Raw genomic sequence first — 12205 nt, forward strand, 5'->3', positions numbered from 1 at the left:
GCAATGTTGGAAATATTTCTGTTTTAAACCATGAAGACGAGCCTATGGATATCACACACAAGCAACGTGCAAACTTTGCGCAAGAGTTACGCCGGTGAACGTCTTAATCTCAATTCAATTCACTATACAGAAAATGAAAGTAAAAATGCAATGATGGAGCTTTCGCCATCTGACGCCGCATATTCTCTCAGAGACGGCGAGATGAATCTACTTCAACATATGCTGATAACGGTATATAGCTAACTATTTCTAATATTACATAGTGAAAAAAAAAATTAGAAGAAACATATTTTGTGTTAAACAGGTTGTTTTTGAAAGTCGGTGCTTGAAATAAAAGCTTTTTATTTCATAGATTTTTATTGATGACTGAAGTGTTAATATTTTAATCATAGGTCTATAATTCATTGTATAGACCTGTTTTAAAATACCTTTTTTTTTTTAACATGTTAATTGAGGAGTAAATATATGGCCTCATCTTTTGTTATCCTCGCAGCATGTCAGTTATTTGGCGTCAGTCAATATTATTTATTGTATTTGTTATCCGCCCAGCACGTCAGTCAATATTATTGTGGGGCAAATTAATTGTAATTTTAATTTAATAATAAAAGTAACTTAATAATAATAATAATAATAGGCCTAATAAAAATAAGAATGTAACAGGCCTACATTAATTGGAAATGCCAAATAGCTTAATATTGCCAACAATTTATGTTTTTGACAGTATCTCTGGCTATCGTCGATACAAGATCATCGTCTTTCGACGCGACCCAACCCAGCAAGGGGAGGTTATTGCAGGGCCTTTCGCAGTGCGTGTCCTGCGTGCCCGTCCACTAACGTTACGCCACTAAGCAGACAGCACGTTGCCTGTTACGTCGTTTGGGCTGCCTTTTTGAGCGCAGTGGCACTGAGAACATTATATTTCACACACTTTTAGCTGTTTTATTTTACAAATGTAATAGGATTAGTCCAACGAATCGAATAGTTTGGTTTCTAATGCGTACCGAACCGAAAGCCTCGTACCGAACGGTTCAATACAAATACGTGTATCTTCATCACTCTGACACATGCATGGTGATTAGACCGACTTCCAGAGAATATTCTACCCGTTAGGCCTAGAGCACTTGGGCTTTAGTGGCAGAGAAGAAATGTGAAGCCTGGCCTGAAGGACCCAGACAGCTAATTACTCATTAATGTTTATGATTATCCAGCTAACGCAACAATGCTCACTTATTCAAGATATATTAGATGTGTGGTCATCCGTGAGCCTTCTGCCCTCGAGTTGCATTCTCTTGCCTTTCATACGTCAACCCAAAGTGATCGCGCTCTCTCTGCACTTGTTATTAAATTACATGAGTTTAAAACCACACTAATTGGTTTAATCTGAACACTGGGTTAATTTGGCGCTATGATGAGTTTCAGGGCACGGATGTACTAGCGAGTGACAAAGCCCTGATTCACAACAGCACTCGAGAAAGAAAAGCGCTTCACCAACTGCTACGTCAAACGGAACGGGTTTATCTCTGCGACCGTTCAAGAACATGCAGACAAGAAAGACTGAGTTTATTGTTCATGTTTCTTGTGTAGTGGTGCACCAATAAGTGTTAAAAACAAACATCTCCAGTGAGACAGACATACTTACATCCAGCCAGGCGGTATTGATAGTACTGCACAAAGTCTGAGGCCAGCACCAAGGGGTGGTTGCTGTTGAAAGGTGGTTGTAGCTCATTCCACTGCGGTGTCCTACTCAAAACAAACATAGAAATCAATTTAGGAAACGCATATCAAAGGGCCAGATGTATATAACAGTCTCCAGCTGAGCTATAATGGACTCAAAACTCTCCACAGCCCGACGGACCTTCCATTTCTCCCGTCTCATGTGGGCCACACGAGCTATACAGCTCAGTACATACAATCATTTAACATGTACAATCAGATCAGAAAGCCATTCTGAGAGCAACCCCTGCCTGTTTCCATTTTCTTCGCTTGGTCACAAGCTTTATTGCATTATGACTGAGCTCAGCGTCTGGGTCGGTGAAAAGCCGTGACGTTAATCATTTGCTTGCCCTCATTAAGGCGCTATATAAGCTGTTTTATGTAAATGATATGACTGCAGTGGGTCGTGTCAGGTGCTTCTGTCGGACTGAAGGTGAAGTGTAAATGCAGGTAAATAGGTGTGGTGCTGAGAGCCCCGGGGCAACACCTGGCTAGATTCCAACAGGCTCTCGGACAGGTGTTCAGCTCCAGAGGCGTGTCGTCGCCTATCTTTTGTGCCGTGCTGATTGGACGAGGTTCCAGCACATGCTCCACCAGATTTCCGTAGCAACTCAGGATGTACAGTGATTCAACGACAGCCTGCCGAGACTGATCTAACAGGGAAGAAAAGTCAAGAACAAGTTATTAAAGATTTTGGTTTCTAACATGACCTCAGAATGTTTTTGTGGATTTTGTGGAACAGATTTTGCAGTTCCATCTGGTACCATTTAAAGGATCAAAGAAATAAACAAAAAGGAGATGCCAGAGCTTTTAACAAATAATAAAGAAATAGAATATAAAAACATACTAACTAAAATATAAGAAAATATAATAAATACTATACACATATATATATATGTGTATATATATCTATATGTGTGTATATATATATATATATATACAGTGGGTACGGAAAGTATTCAGACCCCCTTACATTTTTCACTCTTTGTTATATTGCAGCCATTTGCTAAAATCATTTAAGTTAATTTTTTTTCCTCATTAATGTACACACAGCACCCCATATTGACAGAAAAACACAGAATTGTTGACATCTTTGCAGATTTATTAAAAAAGAAAAACAGAAATATCACATGGTCCTAAGTATTCAGACCCATTGCTCAGTATTTAGTAGAAGCACCCTCTTGATCTAATACAGCCATGAGGCATTCAAAATAAAAGTTTTTGTTTACATAATGTATGTGTGTGTACAGTGTATATTCATTATGTATATATAAATTCACACACTAAGTATATATTTCGAAAATATTTACATGTATTTCCATATTTATTATATATAAATATATTTAAAATATAAACATAACTTATTTTTCTTAAATATATACATGCATGTGTGTGTATTTATATATACATAATAAATATACACAGTACACACACATATATTATGTAAACAAAAACTTTTATTGTGGATGCAATTAATCACGATATATATTTCATCAATATTCAAACCACTTAATTTAGCTAAAGCTTAAAAATCATGACTAAATAAAGCTCAAAATAAGATGCTCATGCCCTAAGGGTTGTAAGCCATGTCAGACCTTTCTCTCTCTTCATGTTGGGGTTGGTGATGAACCAAGAGCGGGAGGAGGCGAAGACTGCAGCCACGCAGAACTCCCCACCACTGGACTTACTGGGAGAGATCTGGGGAGGTGGCTTGGATTTGCTAAAAAAAAAAAACAGAGTCACAAATGAGAATAAGAATATAGAGAGAAAGAAAGAAAGTCTGTTTTTGGTGATTGGCATCAGAAGTAAAACAGCAAAATCAGTCACATTACTGACTAGAAAAGAGAGACAGTTGGGATGTAAAGAATCAAGACAGTATATCCTGCATATGAATGAAATCGCTCAAGAGTTTCGAACAAAAATCGCACATCCACAAACAAAATACTGTGCTTGTAAACAAAAAACATAATACAATCACACATTCATACTTCAAGTAAAAAATAAAAAAATAAAAACTTTTTTTTGCTTATTATTTCACTGCCATTTTCTTAGTGTTTTAAGATGTTTAAGTGTAATCTGAAAGACACCGTTTATAATATGTTTATATATACATATGTTAAGAAAATGTCTTTAAATTTGCAGTCAAATGCATATTATTAAAAATGTTGTTTTCGAGAGGAATTTAATTTCACTTCACTTGTATTGGACAACATAACCACTTTAACTTTTATTTAGCAAGCACAATTTTACGACAGTTGTCAAAACCAGAAAACCATTGATCTTTTATATTTCTGTTCAGTGAATATAATGACGTTGTTAAAGCTCAACACATACATATACACTCCAAGAGTCTGTACAGATACCACATAATGGCTGTCATTTGCTTATAAAGCGGCTTCAAATGGAAGCTTTTAAGCTGCTTTGGAAGGCCTAATTTTAGTCTTGGCATTTGAGAAAAATTATTAGGTCCTATTGAATTATTCTTTACATCAGTAAGTTTTTGAAAAAGCCAAGGAGAAAAAGGGTCATGAGCTGAGAGATAAGGACTCGCATGTGGAATTCATCCTAGAACAGAAGCCATGTGGTGTCACTGTCCGAATCCCGCACTAACCCGCACTGTAAAAACCTGCCCTCCGTATCTCAAACATACAAGAGACTCCCAAAACACTGAATACTGGCTGTTTCACACAGAACAACACTTCAGATACCATCAGCCATGCAGAGATACACACTCAAATACACACAAATGGATGTGAATGGGAGCCGGCAAAATAAATTATTAGGAGTTTCAATTTAACACACACAAAAAAAACATATAATTAAGCATACTCCCTAACCTGTAAGTAATTCTACAATATAAAAAATTAACATTAGAACAATTCAACAAGATTTGTGCTACTCGGCCGCAGTGAGTGAATCCTCAGCTGTAAGTATAAGCAATGCATCTCAAACCACACTTATGCCACAAAATGTGCTATTCACACAGAACACATTTGTGCATTCAAAAACAGTTATATAAAGAGCAACAGAATGGATGAAGTACTTGACAAGGTATCCTAAATACAGAGTACTCAATGCGCAAGATCATAAAAAACAGTGAGAAAATAAACAACATACTCATTTCTGAAGCAATCTTTTGTTGCATCTTTTCAGTATTTTCTTCTTCTAAAATGTATTAAATAGAAAACAATTATTTAAAAATTTAAATATTTCATAATATTGTTTTTTACGGTATTTATGATCAAATAAATGCAGCATAGATAAGCATAAGAGAGAAAAATATCAACCCCATACTTTTGATCCCTATAACTCTTATATTTCTATTGTACTAAAGCCAAATCAAATGATTCATATTTTATCTAGAAATAATGTTATAACCTGCATATGCATTAACCTGAAGAACATTAATTTAATTTTGTTGTATAATACTATTTAAAGTTAATATTTAATCCCAGAAATCTTCCATTGGCCGCAGACACCGCCTTTTAGTTTGCAAACCCCTGATATATATGATTAATTGCTATAAATTTGATTGATTCATCAGCATATCATGTAATTCATTCAATTCAAATATGGAATCGATTGAAAGCCCTAGTCATTATGCACTAAAAGGGAAGATAACTGCAAAACAAAACTGCCGATTGTAATGAAATTGTTGTAGACCGTGGAGTCTGGACTGAGAGTTAATGTGGATGAATTGTCCAGTGTTTGAACCGGGACTCTTCCAGCCTTGCATTGCACTAATAGGTGTTGAGTGACCTGTTGCTGAGCTGCACTCTCACTCTGTCACTTCCCTTAAAACTGTCATCAAGTCGTAAATTACTCTCAGGATGAGGAGTGATGCTGACATCTTTGTTTAGCCGACACCAGGCGAGGATTGCTGGTCGGGAAGGACTAAAGACAAAAAAGACACAGAACAGTACAGAAAAGCAGGGAGAGATATTGGCACGTGTTTATTGGTGTTGGATGGAGGTGAAGCGAATAACTAAATATCTGCGCTGATGGGGAGATACGAGAGGTTTGTCAGTATATCGCCTTGGCTTGAGCAGCTGTGAACGTCTCGCTGTCTGTGAGTGTAGAACAGGGGACACGGCACTAAACAAACATAGTCAGCAGCCACAGGATTTGAAGAGCAGGGCACAGTGAAGTGCATGGTTTCCTTTTTCTCCCTCTAATAAAACCAGGAATCCCAAGCGGGATAATGAGGAGAGAAGACAGCAGACATTTTGATAACCTCAAATCTTTAGAAAGGCCGCTTCCTTTGCCCTGACCATCACTGACCGTAGAGAAAAACACTGAGCGTAGCTCAAAGGAGCATTCAAATCCTTCCTGCCCCACCGCAGAGTTCAAGGCAGCGAGGGAAATGAACGAGCTTAGCAGTTTTCCAGGCTGGGATGCAGGTGAAGAGCTGGCTTTTTCACGTTCGGAGGGGCTGATGCACTTTCTTGAAGGAAAACTGTAAAGGATGGGCGCACAGATGTTCTTAATAACAAAACCAAACCTAACTCAGTGTGACTAAACATTTATTCCTCTGAAATCACAGGCTGACACTGTCCGCCGCAAATCGGAGAGGAAATTGTATTCGTTTCTAAGTACTTTGCATATTAAATCTGGAAATATTCTTTCCAAGGTATATAATGTCATGCCAGTAATGATGATGAGACCAAAAACACTGCAAAGAGCCAGTCTGAGTTCAAACCTGGACATAACTTTGAGCGCTCATCTCCTAGCGGCGGGACTAAAGCTGGCCAACTATGGTAAGAGCTCTTTGAAGAGGCTTTGGTCAGCAGATGATTTGGTCAACATGTTCTTATTTGAGTGCACTTTACACTTGCATTGCATCTGAATTTCCTTGAAGCGACTGCTGGAGTTGGTTTGTCTGTATTTGAAATCACTTTTTTCCTCTGGGTCTCACTTAAAGTGGCTAGTATGACTCAAGCTACAGTGATTCAGCCGGCCATTTGAGCGAACGGATTATTCTAAATAAACATTGGCATGGGGAGAGGCTTACACAAAAATGTATCCGAAAATCAATACATTATGAAACATAAACATATTTAGTGAGATGGAGGAGAAGGGAAGACAGACGTTACTAAACAGAAGCCAATTTCGTCTTCTCCCTATTGGCATTTCCCCTGCTGCTTCTGGAGTGTTTTTTCCTCTCTCTCTCTAACTAATTCACTGAAAAGACTCCTTGCATGTCATTTCCACTTTTAATTTAACATATGAGGACTCTTGACATGAGCTAATAGCTTTTCCTCAAGGGCATAATTCAATCTGTGATGTCCACCATCAAAGCCCAGCCACAGTACAGTCCCGGCCACAGACGAGGCGCCATCGGTGGGGGGGGGAAGGCGGCCCCCCCCATTTCTTTTCAAACAAATGCAATGGCGGGCTTTAAATGACAAAAAGGAGCACGGATCTCATTTGAACTTATCAGGGGTCTTGCCGTGACAATCTGACCATATGGTCGGTGTACGTCAGCCAGCGGAGCCTGTGTAACAGCGCTCATGAAAGGGTCGTGCAGAACGCAGACATTTCTCTCAACGTCACATTTATTATCTCACAGCAGCTTTTCCTCGGACACAGCTCGGGCACACGGCCACGGTCCATACACGCTGTGGTAGCAATTTGGGAGGCCGGCATCAAACGCTAAAAGAGAAACAAAACTTTTCCCCTCCATTTCCAGCGTTCCAGCTCATTGGGACATCGTTGAGGAAGGTGCCTGATTCGGCATGATTTCCCTTTTCTTTAGAGAGATGCCGGAAAATATGCATTCCCCAGGTGTGAGCGCAGCTGTCTGTGGAATTTATGAGCCGCCAGGTTTTGAGGTTTGTGATGGTTGTACTTCTTCGTTCTGAGTGGAGGACACTTTCAAAAATAAAAGGGAAAAAAGTTTCAAGTTTTCATAACCTACATCAATCAAAACCTTTCCTGAACTACACAGGATCTCTCAGTTATCTTGAAAACAGAGCATATCAGTCAGAGCATATCAGTCATCTATTTCTGCATTTTCTCCATGCAGAAATAGATTTTTTGCATAACGTATAATCGAAAACATTCTGCTTTTATTTTTATACGTCTAATGACTCACTAAAAGTCAACTGTCTCATGACATATTTTTTTTGCCGATTCTGATTCTTAGGGGGGGAAAAGGAAGCTGAAAAAAACATTTTTATAGCCAGGGCCGTCCTTAGGGGGGTGCAACTGTTTATAGCATTATTTTTTAACTCTTTTTCTCAGTCTACTATTGATTTAATTAAATCATATTATGGATTTTTGAAAATTAACTTTCATGCACTGTGTAACACAGCTCAAAGTGAATGAAAACATCCTGCACAATTTTAAATCTGAAAGTGCACCGTGTATAAAGTTATTGTCTCTCAAAAAAAAAAAAAACTGAAATCGACCAATCGGACCAATCACCGCAGATAAGCGTCACGCAAAGGAGGGATTTGGAAAAATTAATCGTTGAGCGAATCGTTTGGGAGTCATTGAGCAAATAAGGTAAAAATAAATGCATATTATAAGACCATTAAAGTGTTTTTTGACCTTGCATGCATGTCAACCAAACCAAAATATGAGCCTTTCATAACCCATAATAGGGGCACTTTAAATATAATTTACTTTATGTCTCCTGAGCTGTTTATAATCAAATCTCATGTTCCGCCATTTGTATTTGAGCTGCAATTTTCCATCTTGTTCCTGCGTGGGAGTGTTTTGTTTTGGAACACTTGATGATTCCCTTAATACTTCCATGTGATATTAAGCACACTGTTCCCTTCTCTAAAAGGAAAAACTAATTAACATTTAATACAACATCTAAATCAATCATATTATTCCGATGAAAAGCGGAGCTCCAGTTGTGTCCCACATTAATGTGCCTAGCCCAGTCAAGAGGAAGCTATGGGGAATATTAAGATTTATCATGTTAATGATAAGGCTTTGAAACACATACGTCCTCTGAGATCACAATACAGCGGCGCAGGAAAAGGATCTAATTAAAACGTATGCGAAGATACCACAACAAAAGCTGAAACCCAAGCCAGAGGAAGGACAGCAGCACATGTGATTCATATATGGGGGGTGAGGGACGCAGGAAAGTCCATTTTGCTGAGATTCAATGAAGCTGTATATATACACAAAACATTTTCCTGCTTAATTCTTACCTGTAATTACTTTATTATTTGCAGCAAAATCATGCAGTACAGCACTGCAGGAAAAAGATCTAATTAAAACGTATGTGAGGATACCACAACAAAAGCTGAAAGTCAAGCCAGAGGAAGGACAGCAGCACATGTGATTCATATTTCGGGGGGACGAGGATGCAGGGAAGTCCATTTTGCTGAGGTTCAATCTTTGAAGCTGCATATATACACAAAACATTTTGCTTTAATTTTGCTCTGCTTTAATTCTTACCTGTAAATAATTTAATATTTGCAGCAAAATGATGCATTGCTTCAATAATAATCACCCCCCTTTTGATAGTAAAGTAACTTTCTGAGTTTGCATCTAAAATAAAAACCTCTGTTTTTCTCCATATACACTCAAGCCAATGATTATGCATTGTCCAAATAAAATTGTCACATCAAATTAAAGGGTGAAGAAGATGAATGACTGCAACCGCATTGCACACATCTGACTCAACCATCAGCCAGAGCGGTGCGCGGCACACCAATCATTTTTTCACCCTTATTCCAAATGTCACCAGTCAATAAAACCATAACGACAACAATATGAATGTGAACACAAAAGCATTTTTGAATAAACAATCTCTGTCGTCTGTTTGGGAAAAAACGAAGCAAGAACGGAACGATCACTTTGAAGGGAAGGTTCGTTTAAACCGCAGGATGAACTGACAAACAGAGCTCTGATGTTTTCTAACGTAGCAAAACAAAAACTCTTTTCTCTCTCCCATGAATTCAACGACACTGACTAACTTAAATGCCATGCTTATGACCAACAAAATATTATAATTCACTAACGTTCCTCTCACAGTGGAACTTTTTGTACAATAATTTTCAACAGGCAACATTTTAACACAAATAAAGTTAGCAATTACAAAAAATACACAAAAGCCAAACAGCAAATCCACATACAGAAACAGAACAAAAAAAGGAACAATAAAAAGCACATCCTTTGGTTCTTCCCACAGCGTGCTAGAATAAACTAAAGAAGAAAAAAAAAAACAGGAAACATTTCTTGAATACAAATGAAAGATGGGATGAACGCAGTCGTTTGCTGAAGCGAGGACAAAGCATGCTGGGAGTGAATTGGAAAAACTCACCATGGAGTTTTAATGGAAAAACATCCAGCCCCAAAGAGGTAGGGTCTTCATGAAGGGACAGATACACAGAGATAGATGGGAAAAGCATTATTATTGATTTGATTGGACAAACAGTTTACCGTTTAATGACACATAAGTTAAAAAGCCATAAAAATAGTGGGTTTTAACATTTTTATTACTAGACCGGATCAAAATAGCAATAATACAACTCAATTCTCATCAAACGTCTAAAGTAAACTCCATTGGTGGTATTTAGGAGGGACATGGGAGACATGAGGTCAGTTTCTTCCAGTCTGACAGTTCAAAATAAGTTCAATAGTGGTTTAATTGAAGTAAGATGCTGTGGAAGATGCTGTTTTATGCTAAAGGGTTAGTAGAAAGGAGAAGTGGGTCCCTGATCTACAGCCAGAGCAATGAATGACCGTAAACATTTTACAGCCAATAGTGTTTCCCAAAAGCAATAAAAAGGACATGAAATCCAACTCTGGCAGAAGAAGTCGTACACTCTGCGGCCCTTTGGATGAGTTTACTATTCAGTAGGGGTGAATCACTGTCTGTGAAACAAAACCTTACAGTTTTACACAGACACTGAATCTTTCTCATTGGCAAACAGCTATCGTGAAGATTTTCCCAGATCAAACAAATCGTGATGGTCAGGCTGAGTTTAACTATAACTGCTATTGTGTTTGACATTCGGAATAATGAATGAATCATATTCCCACACAGGGCTTAAGATACTCAAACATCACGGCCTAAGCTAAACGATCAAACCGGTGGGTTGCTTAGTTGCGTCTCAAGTGGCACAGAGTGAGACACTTCAGCTGAATGGACTCAACAAATATCCAGCTGTGAAAATGGATGGACGCCACTGCTAAATGAATGTGTTCCCATGGAGACGGAAACATGTTAAACCTGGGTTTGTTTAGCAGCAATGATGATCGGTTTGGTGTTAGTGCGACTGTGAGATGTCTATCAAAGATTAAGGGACACATTTGCATTGAAATAAGTAGGACAGCACAGTACTATCTATCACATGACACACTCATGCACTTCTAATAAGATCAAACCTGACTGCAAACCATAACAATAACATAAAAAGCAAGTGAAAAAGCAGATTTCATCCAAATCCGTAGAGTGCTTTGACGGTCTTTATTCCTAAGAAATGTTTACAGGAAAAAAATGCCTGTTAACAGGAAGCAAGAAGTCATATGATGACAGCCAGTGGGCGTTGAGGGCAATAACTCCATTTCAGCAGAATAATCTTTCACACGTTTATCTCTCTTCTTTCCGTGAGCCTAATGCTGCACATCAAAGCCATTAAAATGAGGTGATTTCAGCAAATGCTTACACTGTGACATGTCACATGACTGGGTAGCACCGTAGCTCTTTAAGCTCTTCGTACGGTCATTACGGCACTATGAGACAATGGCCCAAAAGCAGCTCAATTCACGTATTACACTAAGCCTACCACATCTGTGAGGTCAGACCCAGCCATCCAGCAACACACACATTCACACTCTGTTGAATAAGAAAAGAGCAGCATCAGTGGTGGGGTGTGTGATTGAACCCAGTGATTCAAATACTTTAAATCTGTTCAGCAAAAAGTGTTTCGTTTTTTTTTAAATAAAATTTTTATATCTACAGTTCTACAAAGAGGCGTGAGAAAACGTTTTTAAGTGCACTGTAAAAATTAGTGTAATTTTAACTGTAAAATATTGAAAAAATAAACTGTTAAAACAGATTTTAGTAGCCGTGTGCTTTCTTGAATTTACTGGTTTACATTCAAATTTTCTTATTTATAAATTACAGTTTTATACTGTAAACTTCACAGTTTGTTTTGTAAAATGTGTTTACAGTTTTTCTGTATTTTTTTACAAAAATATTCTGGCAATCAAAGCTGCCAAAATTATTATGTAAAAACTACAGAACTTTTTTTTTTTTTAATAGTATATGATTTAACAGCTTTTTGGCCACAAAAGGCAAGAAAGCAGAGGCATTTTGAGGAAGCGGCGACAAATGAGAATATGGCTATTATTCCATCCACCTTGATGCGCTCAACTGAGTATATAAGAAGACACAAACATTAAATTATGATGGAAACATTGCACCTTACATTAAAAATGCACCTCCAAAAATGTGACTTTTTCAGCACACCAATCTGATCGCACACTCTCTCAAATGTTATTTTATGAATTCTAAAATACC

General features: G+C 37.9%; 1 protein-coding gene across 3 annotated transcripts in view; it reads right to left on the minus strand.

Moving 5' to 3' along the window:
- The window catches only part of bcas3 (BCAS3 microtubule associated cell migration factor), a 232095-nt gene that overhangs the window by 149828 nt on the left and 70062 nt on the right, over positions 1–12205 (minus strand). For all 3 annotated transcript variants that reach the window (XM_016556989.1, XM_016556988.1, XM_016556990.1), the window contains exons 17-19: positions 3309–3433; positions 2201–2366; positions 1640–1740 (exon numbers count right to left, since the gene is read on the minus strand). In XM_016556989.1, the coding sequence (XP_016412475.1) occupies positions 1640–1740; positions 2201–2366; positions 3309–3433 (392 nt within the window). The remainder of the gene's footprint in view (positions 1–1639; positions 1741–2200; positions 2367–3308; positions 3434–12205) is intronic.

The sequence above is a fragment of the Sinocyclocheilus rhinocerous genome, unplaced genomic scaffold (assembly GCF_001515625.1).
Source record: "Sinocyclocheilus rhinocerous isolate Xijiao unplaced genomic scaffold, SAMN03320098_v1.1 scaffold166, whole genome shotgun sequence".
NCBI lineage: Eukaryota > Metazoa > Chordata > Actinopteri > Cypriniformes > Cyprinidae > Sinocyclocheilus > Sinocyclocheilus rhinocerous.